The 23,618-nt window shown below is 44.5% G+C and overlaps 1 protein-coding gene and 2 long non-coding RNA genes across 5 annotated transcripts in view; 1 reads left to right on the forward strand and 2 right to left on the reverse strand.

Moving 5' to 3' along the window:
• Positions 1-23,618, forward strand: part of LOC128878824 (uncharacterized) — a 54,960-nt gene that overhangs the window by 11,657 nt on the left and 19,685 nt on the right. For all 3 annotated transcript variants that reach the window (XM_054127376.1, XM_054127377.1, XM_054127378.1), the window contains 4 exons: positions 878-1,047; positions 5,466-5,689; positions 7,437-7,791; positions 18,293-18,499. In XM_054127376.1, coding sequence (XP_053983351.1) covers positions 878-1,047; positions 5,466-5,689; positions 7,437-7,791; positions 18,293-18,499 — 956 coding nt within the window. The remainder of the gene's footprint in view (positions 1-877; positions 1,048-5,465; positions 5,690-7,436; positions 7,792-18,292; positions 18,500-23,618) is intronic.
• On the reverse strand, positions 20,027-20,788 carry LOC128878830 (uncharacterized). The gene is made up of 3 exons (XR_008457504.1): positions 20,689-20,788; positions 20,259-20,357; positions 20,027-20,178 (listed from the first exon to the last, which is right to left on the reverse strand). It is a non-coding gene; the product is annotated as an uncharacterized LOC128878830 (long non-coding RNA).
• Positions 21,257-21,688, reverse strand: LOC128878831 (uncharacterized). Its single transcript, XR_008457505.1, has 2 exons — positions 21,438-21,688; positions 21,257-21,360 (listed from the first exon to the last, which is right to left on the reverse strand). It is a non-coding gene; the product is annotated as an uncharacterized LOC128878831 (long non-coding RNA).

Consider the following 23,618-nt stretch of genomic DNA (forward strand, 5'->3'; position numbering starts at 1 on the left):
CCCTTACGAAGGGGGTTGAAAATTTGAGAGCTGTCCCACCTCCCCCCCCCCAAAGGGTGCCTATGGGGTGCACGGTATGAGTGATAGCATTTTCTGGATCAGGGGAGTCCAGAGAATGCACTGAGTCCAAAATCGAGACCGTCGTCAAAAAATTGTGGATTTTAGTGGGGGTGGAAGGTTGTAGGGGGGTGGTTTTGTCCGAGAGGGATTTCAAGGGGTGCATTTTGTAGAGGGCATCAAGGAGAGTCTCCCCAAAGGTTTTTTTGAATTTTTCAATCCATTCCGTCATCCCTGGCCTGTTTCAAAGAGGCATTTTTTTACACGCTCCCCTTTAGGGGGGTGAATTAACCCCTTCACATCAACCCTCGACAATGCAACTTTGCACACACCCGGAAGACACTTGAAGACTATTCCTCGCGAAGTTTCACCGAAATCGGTTCAAAACTCTCATAGTTATGAGCATTTGAAAAATCGTTCCGGTTTGCTTGTCCGGTAGTATAGTAAAAAAACATTTCCGTGCCATTGGAAGTGTTTATCAACATAACTTCAATCGAGACTGATCTACAGCGAGATCCGTTATAACGGAACACGACCAAGTGCACCCATACCCAGTGAAAATTCAAAATCGATTTTCTCGTAAACAAAACCTCACATGAAAAGTTTTTATTATATATTTTCGACTTATTTTTTCATGTAGAATCACCCCCTTTTCGCTTGTACCACCAGTTACCGAATATCCTATATATTTCTGCATGAGAATTAATCAAAGAGCAGTTTCGACACGAGTTTTAATCTCATTCTGACTGATATCGATCGGATTTATCCGGTGTTATTGTGATGGTATCTGCCAGTCTAGATTATTTTGCTTTCGTTTCAGGTGCGACTACGTCTGGATCTCGGAGCCACCGTACGAGGATGTGTCTGGAACTCCATTTTGCGGATTGTACGCGCCTATTACGTATAGGTCGAGCACGAGAATCTTGTCGATCACTCTGTTTTACAGTCAGTCGCACAAGCACGCGTTTACGCTCGAGTACACGGCGGAAAGTATGAAAATAATCAAGAATTTATTTTTTCTAATTTCAAATGTGTCGATAAAGTCGACAGAATTATGAATTGCTTTTAGGAGTCAGAACAGAACTCCGAGTTGACTTCAGCGACAGTTGCGGAAAAAGTAGGAAACTCCGGGACAAGGACAAAGAGGGCGATACAGAATTGCAGGAGAGACGAGGACAGGGCGATTAGGCTAGCATAATTTTTTTTCCAGGATATTGAAGCAAAGAAGCAATATTTTCTAATAATTATGGTTTTAATATGTTCGTTACACTTTGGTCGATGCTACTCCAAGGCCTGATTTTGCAATTTCGCACTTAAAACTTTATAAACAATAAAAGTATGTTTTTTTGGCGGTCGCATCCGCCAAAGTGTAACGAATATATTAAAACCAGAATTATTAGAAAATATTGCTTCGTTGTTTCAATATCATTGAAAAAAATCATGCTAGACTAATCGCCCTGTCCTCGTCCGTATTCCGTATTTATTTAAAGTGTTAAGGATACATTAAATGCCTTATTACACAACTAAAGGTCGATTTATACTATCCGCACAGACTCGGAACGGTTCCGTATCGGCTCCGTTTCGACACAGACACGAGTGTTTATATTATACGTTCGTCGATCGGTGGTACCGATCAGTCAGCGTTTCGTAAAGGCCCGTAATAGCACATATAGAAAAAATGTTTTATGCGAGATTTGGGTGTAATAGCTATACTATTAGATACAGACGTATTTCATTAACGCTGCGGATGCATTTTCTTCTCTACATCGTAAATTTCTTCTGCGTGTTCAAGATGGCGTTGGTGCAACTGCAATGTATTCTTCTCTTGACTGAGCATTACTTACAGTGTCAGTATTTAATTCTGATTCGTCAACCTCGGCAGCATTGTCATCATCCTCCACATCAATCACCACTGACGTGATAGACTTCCTTTCATTAAAAAATGGAATAAGACATGTAGGCGCCAGTTGAACGAATGGAGAAAATAGTTCAATTTAAAATATATGTATTTATATAGAGATTAATAGCACAGAAATAAAACAAAATAAACTTCTTAATTGTTCACGAAATGCGCAAAGGAGTATCGAAATCGCAACGGCACACAGTCCTTCGTGGCCAAAACAAAGCAAAAACAAAAACACTTTTTGTCGCTACGACAGTCCTTCGTCGTACTGCCTCGTATCCATTGCTCATCGATATTCATGATCACTTTTACAAAATATTCTCCGGTAGATGGCAATATATATATATACAGTATACCTGTTCACCATTTCTGGTGCCTACAGATATGACATTTCTTCATACTTCCATTTTTTCAATTTAGGTGGAGTTTGACCGCTTTTACTTTCTTTTCGTTTCTTTAAATTTCTACGAAACGCATCACGGTGATTATTCCAAGTTCAATTTATCGTCTTATTAACTTTTTGCTGTCACAGTTGTGTCTGAAGTGTGAACGGAACCGAACATATGCATATTGTCAGAGCCGACACGTTCAGACACGTTCTGTATCCGATAAAGGATAAAGTATTCTTCGCGAGAATGCTGAATGGTCGGACCGATGTCGGTAGATGTCTGTGCTAATACGATACGATATGTATAAACACCTACAGGGAACGTAGAAAGTATTCGTACACCAATCAATTTCCAAAAAAACTATATAGAATTGTAATTTCTTAACTTATTTTTTATAAACAATGACATTCTACATATTCTCGGAAATCTCTAGAATAGATAGATTACTTAAAAAATAGCTATTTATGTAAGTTGCGAAATTAACAAGAAAAAAACAATTAATCGATAGAAATGTTGAAGCAATAAGTTTTCGCACAACTGTTTAAAAGTACTTTACTGGAAATTTGATGTTTTCTAATTCGTACGGAGCAATAATCTAATATGTTTACGTTACAAACTCTACTGTAAATGGTTCGTCATAAGAATCGTACAAATACTTATTGCTTCAATACTTTTACCCAATTTTCGCATTTTTTTGTTAATTTCCTAATTGTATTAACTAGTAAATGTTGTTTGGACTATATCTATCTTAGAGACTTCCGAGAATATGTAAAATGTCATTGATTATAAAAAAAGAAGTTAAGAAACTACAATTTCACACAAAAGTTTTTTATAAAATTGATCAGTGTACGAATACATTCTACACCCACTGTATATACAAATTGGATTATATGTAGAATACTTTTCTGATCGGTGCTGAATGGATACGTTCCGAGTCTGTGCGGATAGTATAGATTTGCACGTAGATTTGCATTGGGTACCGGGGGGGAGGGGGGGGGGAGGAGTACCGGTGCACTTCCCAGTGTTCTCTCGGGCGAATGGCTCAGCGGCCGTGTCCACAGTCACACCGGTTTAAGCAAGGAGCTTTGGGCCGGCGGAAACACATTTCCTCGGTCAAAATTCTCTATCCCCCGCGTTTCGGGCCATCCTCGTTTTGTTTTCACCCGTTTTTTTTTTTTTTTATAAGGAGGGGGAAATGCATTAGGCACACCCGGCAGATGTAGGGACTTCCGCCGGGTAGTGTGGGACTCCCCGCAGGCGAAAGACGTCACCCGCGGGTATACCCTCTAAAACCCCCCCGATGGCCAACATCGGGCAACACAACGACCATGGGCTCTCTCCAGGACGGGGAAGCGAACCTCCCCGCCCCTACGAACTCCACCATAGCCGCTGCGCCTAGGCTCCCCTTGATCTTTGGGGAGCCCTTCTCAGTGTGGGGGAGCCAAACATCCCCCCCCCCTACACCGTTCTGTCGGCCCCAGGGGGCTATACCCCGGCGCCGACCGCTTTGGGACCGGTCACGAAGACGGCGGCGAATCCCTACCGCCAACCGTCTCGGCCCCCGCGGCCCCGCACGCAATATGTCGGGGTCATCGTGACTGTGATCCCATGACAGGCGTGCGCGCGCGGGGCCGTCTCCGCGCACCGGCCGCGCTCTATTAGGGCGGCCGATGAGCGACTCACGGAGCTCTGGGCCCCGCGGTGCCGACCACTCCACCACCCAGAGAGGGAATCGGCTGAAGGGGCGGCTGCCCACCGCCTCCACGCCCGCCTCACCCGCCTTCTCTCTTGACGAGCGGGATCGGCAAGCTTCCGCTCCCGCTCGTCCGCCTCCTTCTGCGAGATGACTGCCTCGTAGAAGGAGGCCACCGCTTTCCACGACCTCTCTGTCGACCATGGCCGCAACGACGGCCGGCAGCGAGAGGTTCCAACCTATCTCCATTTGGAGCGCCCGCCTTTGACAAGCAAAGGACGGGCACTCCTCCAACCCAGGTGTGTTGGGTCGTGTCCAGCACGGCCCCACATTGGTGGCACTCGGACGTCGCCTTCGCACCCACTTTGTGCAGGTACTCACCAAAGCAACCGTGCCCGGTGAGCACAATATATGTTTTCTTTTCACTCGGGCCTATCCTTACGAGGATACACGCTACTCCGCTGAGGGCGGTCCATCATTGGGCGGGGCCATGCTGCCTATTCCACGGTAATGCCGAAGCGAAGTTGAACGTCGGGCAATCCGCATCCCTCAGGACCAGCAGTACTAGCCTGCATGCACTGCGTAGGGGGGGGGGGTCTACGCAGTGTCGTTTGTGTGCGATTTTCCTGCGAGACGTCCCTCGATCCGTCTGGTGCCCGTGTTGCTGTTTGTTTGTTCTATGGTAAGTGACACCACCCCTTCCGTGGGGTCGGTGGATCCATTTACATGGTTCCGTGACCCCTTTTCATACGATAGTGGATGTCCTTAACTGCGGCCCCGTCGACATTTCTGTCAACGTACCATAATCTTTACTGTGGCCACGTCAGCATTGCTGCCAACGTGCCATATCACTTCCTCAAGTGTTTTGTCCCCGGAGGACTAGCCCCGACTCCCCGGCTGAGGGTATTCCGTCCTAGATGGTCTTTCCTGCCGGGGAGCTTCCCCTATCCGCAACCTGGGGACGCGCCACGTAGGGGTTCACCTTCCCTCCCGACTGGACAACCAGCCAGGTCCGTGATGCGGATAGTATAAATCGACCTTAAGTGTTGCTAAATTAATATGAACCTACCTTTCCATACACTTTCAACTTAACCCAACTCCCACCAAGGGTGCGAATTACAATTTGTTATGCATTCATTCTCTTTCTCTTTTCTTTTCTAAAATCTAATTACAAGTCTCTCTTTCTTTTTCCGTAAATCTTCAGATATCGTTTTACACATTACAACATATTTTGTTACCTGTCTTCGTCTCTCCTGCAATTGTTGTATCGCCCTCTCTGTCACAGCATCATTGGAGAGACAAGGATCTATCTATCCTTGTCCCGGAGCTTCCTACTTTTTCCGCCGAAGTCAACTCGTAGTTTTGATCGGTCTCCTGCGCACCCTTAATTTGTTTCTTCTGCGTCTCTATGTTCAACTCGCAGGAAATAGATTGCATTTGAGGGGTACGGAACTGACGTCGACAGGCCAATCGGTGAAGGGATTGAACAGCACAGGTGGCGGGATCTTGACGTCTCCGTTCTTTCCAGCTCGTTATCCTCGCGACTTGGGAATGGAGTACATTATCACGTGCCCAAGCGAAGCTCCGTCCTGTCGCATAAGACTGCTCTTCAGCGATTTTCAATTGGCGACGGTATCCATTATGGAAGTAAGCGGCAAGATCAAGTATAATCGTTGAAGGCCCTCTGCTAAGTACGAAATCCTCATATTTCTTTTCCGGAAATCTCATAGAAATATTATACAGGTTGTTCATTTGAAAACATTACAACCGCATATCTCGAAAAGTGTAAAACACGTTTTCAAGGATTTCGAGAGGGAAAGAGGGGAATAGTATCAGTTTGTTATTTCAGTGATGTTTGGAAGGTCATTTGGAAGTCAACTATGTTGTTTTAATGACATGAGGTATCATCATTATTGTATTCTTATAATTGATAAAAAGACGAATTCAAACATGTAAATATAGTGTAAATTAAGTGACCTTCGTATGACCTTGTGAGGAGTTACATGTTACAAAATATGTTGACTTCGTTCGTTGCAGTATGACTGTATAAGAATAACTCCTCATAAGGTCATTTGTCAGTCAATATATGATGGTGGTGCCTCTGTGGAGGGAGAGAACGAGAGAAGAGAGAAAAGAAACGGATTGTTTCGTTCTGGGCCTGCTTATGGACTAGTCAGTAAGGCCACAGTATAGGTATAATCAGTAGCGTCACTCCGTGTCGGCACCTTTAATGTTGGTGTCCGAGGTCCGCCATGTTCCTGGTATGCACCGCGCGCATATTTAAACTGAGAGAAAAAGAAGGGCAATTGCAAACGATATGTATAAAACACTGAATATAAATGCTGATTTTAAAGGTTAGTGAAATACTCAAAGATATTCAATAAATAATATTACACAAAGGAACGTCAACGAAATAGAATGAAACACAACACACCACACGTAACCACGCTGCCACAGTATGTTACTGTGACGCTGCGCGATAATCGAGGGTTCCAGCCTATGGAATCGATTGAAACTGTGTTAAGCAATGTGAATAAGTGCAATTCTACGTGTTCAGTACGTTATCCAACGTTTTCCAAAGGTTTCAGGTCGCTGGAATACCGTTGGCGTCGGTTTCCTATAAACGCGAATATCGAATAAATTGAATCGACGTGTGACCCTGTGCGTGGTGTTGGTTATTATTAGTACCATCTAGTGTACAATATAGGAAACAGCGTCGTCGCCATGTTCTTGGTATGCACATTTGCGGACGCTACCTTTGCCAAGTGACGCTGCTGGTTATACTTATACTGTGGTAAGGCTATCTAGCAGAGCCATGCCTTAGACGCCGGGATGTTTGGAGTTCGGTCGGGAATGGCTTATACATATGGGGCATTCCACGCCAAATCGAACACTATTTAGCTTTTGCATCTCCGATTTTCTGCATGATTTGTTGTCTTTTGGTATCTATTGAGAGAGACCTCCATGTCAATTTTCAGCTATTTTTGTCCAGCCACTTCCGAGATATGAATTAAACAAAAAGGAATGGGTACTTTTTTTTCAAATGTCTATAACTTTGCGAAAAATGATCCGATTGGGATGTTCCTTTTTTTAAATTTTCGCCTTTAAACGCAGTTTTAGAAAAAAATGGTACAAAATCATGAAAACTGTATTTCCATAAGATTTTTGAGTTGTAAATATTAAATGGTGATTTTTGAAAAGCACGTAGCGATCGATTTTCTTCAAATTTTTACTAAGATACTGTCATTCGTTATGCAACTTTACAAAGATATAACATTTCTATGGGAAATATAACATTTCTCTCGGAAGACACCCCAACGATGGTCGCGAGTAATGACAGCTGATATTTTAACTGCTTTTATTCGATGCTATCTGGTTAAATTGTGAATTGCAGTTCTACGATTGGAACGGGCAACGGCTGGACGTGAGCAGTGGTGCGAGGTTTCGTCCACCAGTGATAATGAGCTCGGGCTCCTCGTTACTGATACGATTCTACGCGAACGGTGGCACGGGATTGGGCTACAAAGCATTCTACTCGTTCGTGATAGGCCATGTGTTGGACAAGTCCGTTCAACCGATCACCGACTGCGGCGGCTACGTGGAGAACCTTGGCGGCACCATCACCATGATGGACATGGTTGACGAGGGAGTGAAGACTTACGATTGCGTCTGGCTTATTCGGCCACCGAAGAATTTTTTGCATATGAAGACGCACATGTACCTGAAGGTGATAACTTTTGCAGACATGGGTGAGTATTGCTCGGTGAGCAACGTGTTACTTCAACTCCCCACCTACAGATAGAGCTGAGATAAGCGTATTTGCGTCTTTATTCAAGTGATTAAGGATGATACAGAACTCTTTGTTACACTACTGAGTGATGCTCCGTTGATAACCTTATCACCTACCATTCAATTTTTCTCTCTCACCCTTCCATTCCTTTAATTCGAACCCGCTCCATTTACATTTTCTATTCTTTCCCTTTCATTCCTTATTTTAGCTTAAACGAACTTTTCTTTTTCTTACATTTTTCACTTACATTCCTTACTCTTACATTTTTCTCTCATCCTTCCATTCCTTACTTAGGTTAACTAAATTATTCGCATTTATATTTTCTTTTTCTCTCTATACATTTTACAACTAATTTTTGTACATAGCTCTTTGGTAAAAAACTCTGAATCCGGATCGCGTAGGTGCTTGGATAAGGATGAGGGCGTTTTTCTTTTTTTTTTTTATATATAACATAAGATCATTACTTAACTATAAGATAGGATAATTGTTTAACTATAATCTGTAAGTCGAATTTTTATTTATTCTCAAACAATAATCAGACTGTTGTGTCTGTCAAGGAAACAGACCTTTCTCTTGTGGTGTTTACATGTGTATAAATTTATTTAAATATAAATTTATATAAATATAAATTTATATAAATTTATATTTATATAAATTTATATAAATATTTTCTTCATTTTTGATCACATGAGCTTTTCCTTGAATTGTAACTTATACTGTTATAGATTTTATCTATCCTTAGTTTTGTATAATACTGACCAGTCTTCTTTTTTCTTTTTACTTCGTTAGTATTGCAATACCTCCCAACTAATTGTACTTTATTTACTATTTTTCAAGAGCTGAGATAAGAGTTTGACTTTTTATTTTAAGCATGCGCATGAGCCAGAGCCAAACTCCGAGTTGACTTCAGCGACAGTTGCGGAAAAAGTAAGAAACTGTGGGACAAGGACAGAGAGGGCGATACAACAATTGCAGGAGAGACGAGGACAGGCCGATTAGGTTAGCATGAATTTTTAAAAGATATTGGAGCAAAGAAGCAATATTTTCTAATAATTATGGTTTTAATATGTTCGTTACACTTTGGTCGATGCGACTCCAAGGCCTGATTTTGCAATTTCGGCCTTAAAACTTTATAAACAATAAAATGAAGATAGCAAACGTACTTTTATTATTTATAAAGTTTTAAGGCCGAAATTGCAAAATCAGGCCTTGGCGTCGCATCCGCCAAAGTGTAACGAATATATTAAAACCAGAATTATTAGAAAATATTGCTTCTTTGCTTCAATATCATTGAAAAGAATGATGCTAGCCTAATCCCCCTGTCCTCGTCTCTCCTGCAGTTGTTGTATCGCCTTCTCTGTTCTTATCCCGGAGTTTCCTTCTTTTTTCGCGACTGTCGCTGAAGTCAATTCGGAATTCTGTTCTGACTCCTGCGCACCCTTAACGTGCGCAAGCGATATCTCCTTGCATTGCACCGATCCAATACACTTTTCATTTTTTCTCATTATCCACTGTAAGTTTTATCATTTTTCCTTATGTTAAGCCGAGAGGCTTTTTCTCTATACTCCTTAGCCGGCCCTAACCCAACCATGAAAAATCTCTACTCTTGTGAATATGAAGCCCGACTTTAATTCGCGCACGGTGCTACCGGTGGCGCCAGTGTCGTTCCTTTACGTACCAGTGAGTTCATATTCTGTGTCAGTGGGACTGGAAGTCAAATCTGGCATTACTGTTCTGTGTAAGTTTATTCTATCGCGTATGCGCTCGACAATAACTTGTAATGTTTCATTTTGTAATGTATAAAATGCGCGTGAGTAGAGTTTATTGTATAAATTTACGAGATATAACCACGAGATATAACGATATACGATATATAAGCATTTAAAGTGCGACGAGTATCTCCCAAATACCCCGACCCGGCCATCCGCGGCATACTCGCGCAAGCGCAATCGCGAACGAAGCGACGCGCGCAGCCACGGCGGCGGTAGCGTCGCCGCGAGAGACGGGTATATTAGGCCGCACGCGGGAAGCTGGGAAACAGTCCGTTCGGTGCTCCGACTTGGGAAGTCACCTGCTAGCTAGGTGCCTCCAGTTAATAGGTGACATCCCGAGTACGACGCAACGAGTTGACTCTCGCTATAGCCCTGGTGCCCCAGGATACAGCGAGCTCCCGACCCCGAGGATCGACTATTGGCGCCCCGTAGTCGAAACGAAGGGTAGTTCCCAGTTTCTCCACGGTAGGCGATCCGCCGTGAAAGAGACGGGATATCCCGCGCCGCGACCGCGACGACACCGTAGTATCAGGCAGTGGTTGCCGGATACCTGGCGCTCCAGGATTCGCCAACCTCGCCAACCTGCTCTCTTCACGGTAGGCGCACCACCGCGAAGAGAGCCGGCCGACCTCGTCCGCACACACCTACCCGATCCGCGTGCGAGCCATACGACCGAATAGCCACTAGGCGCTCCGGTTCCTGGCCGTTCAAACGGCAATTGTACCCCTTGCGGTAGGCGCTCCACCGTTAAGGGGACAATCGGTAATTGTAAATCGGGTAGCACCTGTACCAACACATACCCCCCGACACACCGCCGGAAGCTTACCTATAGAGTGCTCTGATTGTTATGTTTCAGGCTAACAATAAGGACCCGATCCCGTACACAGAATGTCCGGTCATATTGTATATATGTATAACTGTTTTTTTTTCCTCATTCATTAAACCATAATCTTAAGTTTCGTAAACGGCCTGATTCATTCAAACGACCCGTACCCTGACTTTCCATCTCCCGCAAAATCCCTCGGTTACATGGCGCTCGAACACCTCCTCAAAGAGACTCTATAGTAAGGTTACGACTGCAAAACGACACCCAAACGAAGTTAGGTACACTCTTGGTTAGGATACAGCGGTTACACTGACACCTATTGTAAACAATCGATTCCACCGCGAACGTAGAAGATGGTCGGAGTATCATGGGTCTACAACCTCAAGAGGAAGGATCTTCTGGAAGAACTGGCGAAGCATGGATTGGACACATCCGGCAACGTGGATACGCTACTCCAACGTCTAGTAGAATACGTACGGCATAACGAAAACCAGTTCAGATTCAAACCGCCAGATCCCGTAGGGTTTGATGAAGACACGGCAAGGATGAAAGACGAAGACGTGAATGAACCGGGCATTACCGCAACCGACCAGGCTCAAATGAGCAACCAGGTAGAACGCATCGTAATTCTCGGGAATCCGGTACCAGAACACGTCAGGACTCTGGAATCCATGAGGAAATGGGGATGCCACTTCGATGGGCATAATCTATATACCTTCCTTGAACGCGTAGACAAACTCCAGAATGCATAACAGTTCACCGACGATCAACTGCTGACAGGGCTACCAGAACTCATGAGAGGCGACGCTTAGTTGTGGTACCGTAACCTGCCAAAGGAGAACCTAACCTGGACAGACGTACAAGAAAACCTACGTGAATATTTCCTGCCTCCAAACGAATCCCAGAATCTAGACCGCCAAATCACTGAACGGCGTCAAGGGGCAAGAGAATCCATACGCTCTTTTACCCTCGCCGCCTCAGCGTTGATGAGAGGGGGGGGGGGGGGGGGGGGGTACGATACCGAACGCCAGATAGATACAATATACTATCAAATGAAGGCGGAATATCGGCTACACATACGGCGAGTCGAAATAAGAAGTATAAACGACATCGTACAAAGAACGGAAGAACTAGAGGAAACATTCCGGCAGATTCACAAAGAGGCAAGGGAATCCAGACCAGTTCCGAAACCGGTAACAATGACCGTAACAAAAGCCTACGACCGTAAGGAATGTTGCTGCCGCTGTAAGAAAAGAGGCCATAGACGAATGAATTGTGGGAACACACCGCTCAAATTCTGCTCACGGTGTGGTAAAGACAACGCTTTATCACGGGATTGCAACTGTCCGAAGCCGGGAAACGACGTAGGGGCCGGCCCAACGTCAAGCCGGCCCAGGAAAGAAAAAAATTCTACGTCGAAGCAGAAGTAGGAAACCGTAAGTGCTTGACACTTATAGACACCGGGTCGAACAATTCATTCGTCAATGGCCACACCCGTCATCACTGTGAGACGGCCGAATGGACGTACGCATTGGACCAATGGCAAGCAGGATTGGTCGATGGAAGGGAGACAACACTAACAGGCTCGACAACCGGAGAAATCAAGATCTTAGGTCAAACATTGCGGCATACATTCTTCGTGATGACAACACTAGGATGCGACGTACTGCTGGGCATGGACATTCTAAAAAGGCTTAACATCAAAGTCCTAATAAATGACTGTGAACTGAAACCGAGAACCAACAGAGCGCCAAGTATCTGCGCAGTTGACAACCTCCAGAGTCTAACGGATCTATTTACCGAAAGCAAAAGACAGCTAGAAAGGCTATTGGAATCCGAAAAGGCGTTATTCTCCAAGGTAAAAGGAGTAACCCCTTTAATAACACACAAGATCCGGCTAAAGTCCGAAATACCGATTAAGCAACGTCACAGGCCATGCAATCCGGCAAAACAACAGATAATGTCCGCGGAATTAGACAAAATGCTTGAAGCAGGAGTTGTACGTCCATCCAAGAGCCCATGGAGCTCGCCAGTAGTAATAGACCAAAAAAAAGACGGCAAGCCAAGATTTTGCATAGACTTCCGTAAAGTTAATGACGTTTCCGAAAAAGATGCCTACCCGATACCACAAATAAACGCAACCCTAAACACACTGCGCGGGGCAAAATATATCTCCACCATTGACCTGAAGAATGGATACTGGCAGGTCCCACTAGAGGAAGAAAGCTGCAAGATCACAGCTTTCACAGTACCGGGTAGAGGTCTCTACGAATTTACAGTCATGCCCTTTGGCTCACATGCAGCACCGTCTACATTCCAGCGTCTCCTCGACCAAGTAATTACCCCCGAAATAGCTCCACACGCCCTGGCGTACCTGGACGACATTGTCATCATCTCAAAGACATCTATCGAGCACCACTTGGCGACAATCAAGAAAGTCCTACGGCGGCTAAGGCACGCCAACCTTATCCCGAATTGGGATAAATGCCAATTCGCACGCCGCAGCCTTAAATACTTAGGGCACGTCATCGATATGGAAGGACTCCGGACGGACCCACACCGAGTAACCGCCATCAAGAACTTGGAGGCGCCTACTAATGTCAAACAACTACGACGCTTCTTAGGCCTAGTCTCATGGTATAGACACTTCATAAAGAATGCATCTACCCTCTCCGCCCCTTTGAACACACTGCTCAAGAAGAAAGCAAAATGGAGTTGGAGGGAAGCGCAACACCAGGCCTTCGAAACATTGAAGTTGTCGATGACCGATGCTCCTGTACTAACATGTCCGGATTGGTCACAAACATTCACCCTCCAGACAGATGCAAGCAGAGATGGTCTCGGCGCAGTGCTCACGCAAGGGGAGGGCACGGACGAACGCGTCATCGCCTACGCCAGTAAAACGTTAAAAAAGACAGAGAAGAATTACTCGGCAACCGAACTAGAATGCCTGGGCGTGAAATGGGGCATCTGGAAGATGCGGGACTATCTTGAGGGCTATCACTTTAAAGTCTTAACAGACCACCAGTCTCTCAAATGGCTAAACAGCATTGACAACCCATCCGGAAGGTTAGCCAGATGGGCACTCGAGTTAAGTCAATGGGATTTCGAAATAGTATACCGAAGAGGAAAGGACAACGTCGTCGCGGACACCCTATCACGACAACCGTTACCAGTATACAAGGTAAACTTACCGACAAAATGTAAATGGTACGAAGAAACCTTGAAAAAGGTCCAGACAAACGCCGCAAGCAATGCCGAATACTGCATCCGCAACGGACGATTGTACAGACATATCCTCCATACTCTTGACTTCAACGACAATGATCCTGCGGAAGAATGGAAAGTATGCGTCCCGTCCAATGAACGAGACCGCGTTCTGAAGGAGAATCACGACGCACCAACCGCGGGTCATATGGGTGTGGCGAAAACACTCTCCTGCCTATCACGCCTATATTACTGGCCAGGAATGCTCCGCGACGCGACAAAGTACGTACGCAGTTGTGACAGTTGCCAACGGCACAAAGCCAGCCAACAGGCGGTACCTGGCAAAATGCACGCAACAGACGTGGAACATCCATGGGAAATGGTGTCGGTAGACCTGGTCGGACCACTCCCTCGATCGAAGAACGGACACACTCAGCTATTCGTAATGCAGGACAGGTTCACGAAATGGATAGAGTTACAGCCGATACGCACGGCCACATCTCAAGCAGTGAAGAACGCCCTCAAACAGCACGTAATACTCGTCACGGATGCCCCAAGACTGTCGTCAGTGACAACGGACGGCAATTCATCACCAAAGAGTTTCAAAAGTTACTAGCCGAGTCTGGTATCGAACACCGGAAAACACCCCCGTTGCACCCCAGTGCAATCCAGTTGAACGGACAAACCGTGTCATTAAAACGATGATCAAGCAGTTCATCAAGGACACACAAAAGACATGGGATTGCCATATCGCGGAATTCGCGTTCGCGTACAATACCGCGCGAAGCGACTCCACAGGATTCTTACCGGCTTATCTCAACTACGGGAGGGAACTAACCCCACCAGGCACCCTGAGCCAGGAGGTGGGAGGCCCAACGTCAAGTGGAACGAACGGCCGAAAGAAACAAATACAAGAGGCAATCGAATTAGCCCGCGCAATCATGGCGCGTAGCTTCAACAAGCAGCGCCACCACTATAACTTACGCCGTCGCACGTGGAAACCAGCAAGAGGCGAACTGGTACTGAAACGGACGCACACCCTATCTAACAAGGCCCAGGATTACAGCGCAGGTTTGAACAAGAAGGCCGATGGCCCATTTGCAATACATAATAAAGTGTCACCCGTAATTTACGACTTAATGGACACGGCGGGGAAAATAACCCGGCATGACCATATACGGGACCTAAAACCATATAATAGGGGAAATGATACCCATTCCAGACAGCAACTTGCGAGAAGGGGTGCGAAGATTTTTCCTCCGGACCAATATAAGGACCAACCAGGATAGCCACCAGACCAAAAATCGCCAGGATGTCCTTTGAACAGGAACTCCTGGAGACGGAGATGGCCGTAAGAGGCTTGGAAACAGCTATGGAAATCGACGGCTGGGAAGTCATCGGCCTGGACGAGTACGACCCCGGGGCAGCGACGTCAGCACCAACCTATACCCCGACGTCGATCGCGGAGCTGACCGCGAACGAACACCCACCCCCCCAAGCTGCACCGACCACGAGCACCACACCGGCAGCACCAGCACAGCAGACGGTCACCACCGACGCACAGCCCCCAGCAGGACCGGCAGCAACCTCACCACAACAATCAGAGCCGGCGCTAGGACCCACCCGGGTAAGAACTCGGGGCCGCCTTATTGTACCACCGGCGAAAAACCCGGTGGCGCAGATAGACCCCAAACCCAAGCGGGGCAGAACAGCAGCGAAACCGGCCGCGGAGAGAACCCTGCGGCGAGCCAAGGGCCCGGCTCGCTCCAGGGACTGAAAAGTCGAAGTCCTCGAATCTACGGACTGGGGGGAGCGGGTGAGAGTACTCCGCAGGCACCTGGCCAAACGGGCCGAGGAACAACCCCGGCCGCAGGCGTACAGGGTGGACACGGTTATAAAAACCGTAGGTTTCCCAAAACCCCACGCAGGGGCAACAAAGAAGAGGCAGGTAAGGACACCACCAGCCGCGGTCAGAGTCGTCCCACCAACGGGACCACCGACGACCGGCAAACCCCAGCCGTCAACCAGCCGCCAGCCGTACGCTGGCCAAGCGACCTCCCGCCAGTCACACGCCGACCAATCGCCAAAGGGGCACCCACCAGCCGACCAACCACCACCCGTACGTTCGCCAGTCGACCACCCGTCAGCCGTGCGCCGGCCAGCCAACCGGTCCGCAGCCGCCGGCCGTCCAGCAGCCGCCATCTGAACCGCAACCGCCCACCCCGCAGGCACCAGCGCGCCCCACCGTGACTGTCACCCTCGGGAAAGGACTCACGGTACAAGTACCGGTGGGAATGACAAGATACCACGTCCATCTAGGCGACACGAAGTGGGCGATTAAGCTGGACAAGACCGACAACGTTAGGGAGACGACACATTATCTCGTAAGTTTCTCTTTTCTCATACACCGCCCTCCCGAAATTCGCAACCGCTGGCGATCTCCGGTGGAGAATCATGCCGGTATACCGATTACCGTCTACCCGACCGGTAAAGTGAGCCCCCTTAGCCTCACTCTCCGAAAAAAGAGGGGGATGCGGCAGGTTGGCGAGGTTGGCGAATCCTGGAGCGCCAGGTATCCGGCAACCACTGCCTGATACTACGGTGTCGTCCGAATAGGCGCTCCGGTGCCTGGCCGTTCAAACGGCAATTGTACCCCTAGCGGTAGGCGCTCCACCGTTAAGGGGACAATCGGTAATTGCAAATCGGGTAGCACCTGTACCAACACATACCCCCCGACACACCGCCGGAAGCTTACCTATACAGTGCTCTGATTGTTATGTTTCAGGCTAACAATAAGGACCCGATCCCGTAGACCGAATGTCCGGTCATATTGTATATATGTAAACGGCCTGATTCATTCAAACGACCCGTACCCTGACTTTCCATCTCCCGCAAAATCCCTCGGTTACAAAAGACAGCGAGAATCATGGTTCTTTGCCTAAAATCATGAGTAATCACGTTCTTAGGCGCAAAGCTACGATTCTCGCTGGCTTCAAATGTTTATACTTTATTATAATTGTGTATATAATTATTATATCAGTAGTATATAATTTTTGAGAAAGATTGCAACGGTATCAGTTTATTTTTTGTACATACAAATATAAATAAATTAATAACAATATAATGTACATAAGGAAGAACTTTAGCTTACATTACATCATTTACAAATCGCATCTTTCTTCAATTTCCTCTCTGTTTCTTTCAGCACATTTTTTATCCTCCTTTTTTTCCCTTCCATTATTTTTTTATTCAGATTAATTTTAAAGCAAATATAAATACATATGTATAGGACCACGCTGTTGTGTGTGTGCCCAACTGATTATATGATATGTGGTAGTAACGACACTGGCGCCGCCAATAGCGCCGGGCGCGAATTAAATACGGTAGCTTGGTGGCCCTCATGAAAACTGTATAAGGAGATCCAACTCCATACGAAAGTTACTAGAAAACTGTTAGCAAAATTCCGAACTTAAAGTTATGAATATTTCGTCCACTCGCGGCGCTAGTGCGCCCAGACTACGGTATATATACAGGGTGTCCCAAAAGTCGGGGAGGAGCCGGAAATGGGGGGTAGCTGAGACGATTCTGAACAACAATTTCCTTTGCAAAAATGTCGGATGGGGCTTCGTTAAGGAGATATTAAGCGAAAACCCCGACCAATCAGAACGCGCGTAGACCGTTCGAGCGGCCGCGGTAGCGAAGGCTACGCGCTGGCGGCCGCGCTTGTACACGAACAAGTGCATCGAAGGACATTGACGCTGTCAACGGTCTACGCGCACTCTGATTGGTCGGGGTTTTCTCTTAATATCTCCTTAACGAAGCCCCATCCGACATTTTTGCAAAGGAAATTGTTGTTCAGAATCGTCTCAGCTACCCCCCATTTCCGGCTCCTCCCCGACTTTTGGGACACCCTGTATGTCACATGTATGTCGCTATATATATATATATATATATATATTGTATTCAATATATATATTACAATATATATATTGTATTCAATATATATATTACAATATATATATATATATATATATATATATTGTATTCTGTGCACACTTGCGCCGCGAGTGGTAGAAATATTCATAACTTAAAGCTCGGGATTTTGATAACACTTCTACACTATACAGTTGGAACTTCTTATACAGTCTTCATGGTGGCCCTGTATACTACTCACTGTGCTACTGTCCGCCTTTGGGCTGAGATAAGTTTTGATAGCTTCTTCAACATTAAAATTACCGAACCAGTCATTTCGACTCATGTATTTCTAACTTCTTTTTTACCATAACTCACTTGTTAACAATGTGCTTGACAATTATTTAACTAGAAAATCAATTATATTGAATAACTGGTTTGCCTTTATGTTAAAGTATAATCTTCCAATAAGTTGGTTGCTCTTAAATATAGTTTACGGTAATGTCTTTTAGGTTGGCAACGTTGCTTTTACAGGAAACGTGGTGTTTGTTAAGAAACGTGTTGCGATCTCATAACATGGAACGTGTACTTTATTTTCTGTTTTTTTAATTACATTATTTTTAGTAGAGCTGTGTTGTTTTTAATATAATAAAACCTCATGCAAGTCCAACACTTTATTTAAAAAATATAGTAACATGTTTGATAGGGATGCACTGTCCTCGATGTTTTTGCTGCCGTTTTAGCCGGAAGCACGGAACTGGTGGTGAGGCAGGGTCCAACCTCGGCCCTGTTGCCACTAGAAATTTTGAGACACCCTGCAAGCCAAGTCCAACCACCAAGGCACAGGGAACACATAGAACCAGTTGCTAGCGGTTTCCACGTCAGTCTCCGAGGAACGTTCAGTTCATCGTCGCATTTAGCCATCGCCTACGCGGCCTTCAGTTACATGGGTAGGTATCAACGTGTGTTGTCCTGTTGAGTGTCGCGTGACCCAGGCGCTTCCCATGTAGCTTAGGCGGGCGTGGAATTTTAGTGGGTAGCCTTCGGCGCTCCCATCCTTGATGGTAGTCCCACATAGCCTCGGCTTCTCCCCCGAGAAGCCGAGGTATGCGTAATGCATTTCCCCACGATAAAAAAAAAAAGGTATCAACGTGTGTATAAGTCTATGATAAAGTAGAAGTGTCTACGATTCGAACACGTTAATTGCCGTGCTGAGGTAGTAGAACAGGTATAGGTATTAGGAACAATGGTCTATGCCCAGTGAGCATTTCATGTTACGACGAGTGGAGATTATACACATTTTGTTGCTCTCTTTAATTCTTTACTACTCCTGTGTCACGGTGGTTCAGTCGGACGAACCGTCGGAATAGGTTAGCGCCGATTCAGTCGGTCCCCAGGGGTCCCTCCGAGATGGGGCTGTGGTTGCTTCGACCATACATACATGGACTGCTCGAGCTATAGTGTAGTCCGTAACCAACATCTCCCATGCCAAAGTTACGAGTAAGCAGTTGTGCGCAAGCGCTATAGTCAATGGGCGATAGCAGTGGGAAAAGGCGCGAATTGAAATTTTGGACGGTTTGGCGAACTACTCTTTGAGTATATGTATAGAAATGTATATAGAAATATAGAAATGTATATAGAAATGTATATTGAGTATATGTCTATATACTCAAAGGAACTACTCTTCGATCACTGGTCAAAGCTGCTGACTGCAGGCTGACTGCCTGTCATCGAAATGGAATTTTTGCTATAGTTCTCGAATTCAACGCATGCGCATTAGCGTCAAGTCTCATTTTTGGTATGGAGATGTTGGTTACGCTCTGCTCAGTGTATAAAGAGTAGGTTTGAGCAGTCCATGTATATATGGTCCAAGGAGGTAGTTGCCCCTGTGAAGGGAGAGCGAGAGAGGGGAGAAAAGGAAGGAAGCGTTTCGTCCTGGGCTGCTAGTGGACTCGTCAGTAACAAAGAGGATTAGATAGAGTGGAAGGTCCCATAAGAGCGCTATATAAAAAATCGTATACGAGTTTCAGTGCCCACTGGTGAGTGGAAACCGTATTAAGCATCCCCTCCTTTCACCTCACTCCGCAAGTTGCTCCGTAGTTCTATAATCCCAGAAACCTCAGGTCACAAATTTGAATTCTGTGAACTTACATCACAATAACGACGCATAACAAATCTTTCATGCTACAATTTATATTTTGTAATAACGTAAAAGTTAAAACATAGTGTATAAAGTGTATCATGGAAAAGTGTTGCGCGTCTTTATTGCGACAAGATTTCTGTAAAAAGATTGAAGTTATATGATGTAATGAAGTATATATAATTATGAAACATAAGTTACAATTAAGTAATATAAGTTTATACTTACACTTAGTTATATAGTATAGTTACATTAGTTTATACTTAGGAATTATTTATACATAATAGTAAAAGTTAAAAGAGAGGTAGGATATAATAAATTATTGTACGGTATAAACATACAATATATTCTTTAAAATATGTATGCACGATTATACAATTAAGTTTTTAAATTAATTAAAAATTAAAATTATTTAAATATTAAATTAATATGCGAATGCTCCTATTTTCTCTGGCATCAATGTTCGCAAACTGGAGCCACTTGTCTCAGCTACAAAGGATAAAGTCATCTTTAATGTTTTTCCCTCACATTTGTAACAAATATTCACATAAAACATACTGTGTACTTACATAGCAGGATTTTTCGGTAATGAAAACACTATTATTCCAGCATCTCCTGCTTTACGCATCTAGTCTGCCATGGCACATTTATGTGGCATTTTATGTTAACTGTTAAGAAAGAAAATAATAAATACAAATATGTACATATTATGAGAACACAGCAGCATACTACAATCACATTTTATGAAATTATACATATATATAATTTATTAAATGTAGCTTTAAGTTATGTATAAAATGCTTCGAATCGGACGCCGCGATGAACAGGAATGTTTGGAATTTACTAAAAAAACTTATTTGTTGGCCATGACCGACGCTCAAATTTCAAACAAACGATAACTCGAAAATAACGCTCAAATAATATGATATACGCGAAATAATTTAGAATACTTTTTCGTTGATTATTAAAACATGCAAACATTATCTAAAATATACTTACGTATGTATTAGGAAACAACGCCGAAATTTACAAAAAACACGACAAGACACACAACTACACGGTAACGGTATAAGCACAGAAAATATAATACATATGTTTGCACTACACGCTCTAAACAATTCCTTAAAAGTTCGATTCTGGGATACTAGAGGCGCTATAAATCGTATACGCATACCTTCCACTCTATCTAATACTCTTTGGTCAGTAAGGCCAGGGGGGCCAAAGGTTGGTTGGTAATTAAAAGTTGGTACAAAGTTTGTAGCGCCGTCTGGGTTTGTATCTCCAACTAAAATGTAGAGCGCATGCGCGTATATTGTGTATATGTATATATATACAATAGCGGGCTTTTCAAATTGTTTTAAATTATTTAAAAGAAAGTAAACCAGAGAAAGGCAGACGCATTTCAAAGGATTTTCGTCGTTTCAAAAAATATAATTTTTAAAACGAAACCAGTATTTCAAAAATTATATATTTTGAAATGACGAAAATCCTTTGAACTGCATCTGCACTTTCTATAGTCTCACTATAATTAAAAATAAAAAACGAATAGTAATAAAAACGTGTACAATATTTATATAACAAACATTTTTATTTAACTTATATTGTACAAATTTTATAATAAGAATATTTTTATAATTACGCTTATGTTACACGAAGTGATAACAGTCCAATCTGAAAAAATATGAAAATTATTTACAGTCAATCTATGAATCTAATTTACTGCATACTTCAGATTAACATATACATACCTGAAATAATAGAGAAATAGGCTAAGGTGCTCAGTTTTTATTAGACAACTGAGTGTCTTTCGAAGTCCTGTACAAATCGGGAAATTGCCGAAACAGCTTTCCCTGTGAGGTACACCCTCTCACTTTGCACCTTCTAGGCGCCATAATATCACATAAAACGTAAACACACAAAAAACACATTTGTTTAGTCCAAAGTAATAAAACTTACGCTAATCTACCACACCACCGCCACGCGAGTGATTGTTACTTCGCAAATGACGACGAGAACCGACGAAAACCGCCGGCTACCGACAACGACGTTGAGATTTTCATACCAGTGTTGGTGGTACTCACCGATACGCTAGATATGTGTATGCAATGCCTAGTAGCGCCGCGTAGATTTGTGTCTCCAACTAAAAACGTGGTTTCACTTCCCCGCAACTGTGCTTGGTCCCCTAAGTAAGGCTTGCTAGCAGATTCGTGCCTTAGACGCCAGGATATTTTGGAATTTGGTCGGGAAGAGCTTATGTAGGAATGTTAGGCGGAACCGAGTATTTGTGAGAAACGCGCAGACCGCGCGGTAAATGGATTTCCTTTTCATTATTTTGAGAATAATATATTGTATCTAATACTTTATATACATATCAATAATATTCAAACATATTTTGTTCGGTTTGGTTTCACTGCGTTTCTTCGTAAATCTGTCCTCCCATTCACTATATCAAGAAAAAGTACATAATTAATGAGATAGTACATCCTTGTTAGTAAATATCATATGCATATCGTTGTAAATCGTGTTACTGTTGATTATTACTGTCGTTGGCTAAAATCGTTGTCGGTTAAAATCGTTGCCGGCTAAATTCATTGTCGATCAAATTCATTGTCGGTTAAATTCGTTGTCGACTAAAGTCGTTTTCGGTTAAAGGCGTTGTCGGCCAAAGTTATTGTCGGTCGAATCTGGAGTCGGTGAAATGTTGTCAGTAAGAACCGTGTCGGTTATTTTCATGGGAACCAGGCACGAAGTGGTGTTAGATTGGCGCCTGCGCGTAGTTCATAAAACCAACCGTTGCACGTCAGACACGAAGCGGTGTGAGATTGGGGCCGGCGCGTAGCTCATGAAACCAACCGATACACGGCACCGTCAGTCGGTTTCATGAGCTACGCGCAAGTGCCAATCTGACACCGCTTCGTGTCTAACGTGGGCCCACGTCACGTCAGAACAGTCTGTGGGACGCTTTACACCTGTAGTAGAGGTTTGGGAAGGTCTCTCACCGAACAATGAGAGTACGTCTGTTTACCTTCGACCAATAGGCGAAAGGGAGCAGGGATCGGACCGGAGTATAGACAAAACGAGAAACACCTTATACAAATTATAGATTTATTCTTGATTTAAATACAACACTTTGTCCCTTACGTTAGATTACACAAGTATTGAGAAGTCGATAGGTGTACCCACCGCGAGTACCGTTCCATTAGCGATTTGAACACTTCTCACATATTATCAATGTGACCACCGAATAATGGCTAGCAACCAATCCAGAACTCTTGCCATTGAATTCACCCAAGCACTAGATCTCGCCTGGCACCAGTAGCGAGGTACGCTCGACAATCGACCACGAGACATTGGGCCGTCCAATCAGAGCCCAATGACTCCGTAGTCGACATCGGAGCACGAGCACTGGGTATTATAATTCACTAAATCAAAACCGTTAATTCATGTCCGAGCAGCCAGGGAACATGCCATAATTAAACAACAAACAAATCGGTCTGGTGAACTCGGGGTGGGTGCGCGCGACTTTACTCATCCTTCGATACCTACTTTATTGTCGAACGAACGTAATACGACTGAGCGCCCCTTTCCATAATCGCCGTGTCTTACTTCTCTATTTCCTCACTCCCTAAACACCTCACGCTCAAATTGTAAATGAAACGGAACGTGAAAATTACAAGAGAAACGAACAATATACAGTACTTTAGAATGTTATGGGGTGGGGGGGGGGGGTGAATAAATCATATGTACGAAATCCTTGTATGTAACAATAACGAAGGTAAATTTTATTATTCAGTCTCACACACGATGTTTCGTTATAGACCTCTGGTTATAGACTGATCCGTCGAACTCCCGACCCGTTGTTCCTTAAGGAAGCAACCAAGCAGGGGAGGAAAAGACTTTCCTCATTAACGGTCAGCGGCTTTGTAATG

Source organism: Hylaeus volcanicus, chromosome 6 (assembly GCF_026283585.1).
Source record: "Hylaeus volcanicus isolate JK05 chromosome 6, UHH_iyHylVolc1.0_haploid, whole genome shotgun sequence".
Classification (NCBI taxonomy): domain Eukaryota; kingdom Metazoa; phylum Arthropoda; class Insecta; order Hymenoptera; family Colletidae; genus Hylaeus; species Hylaeus volcanicus.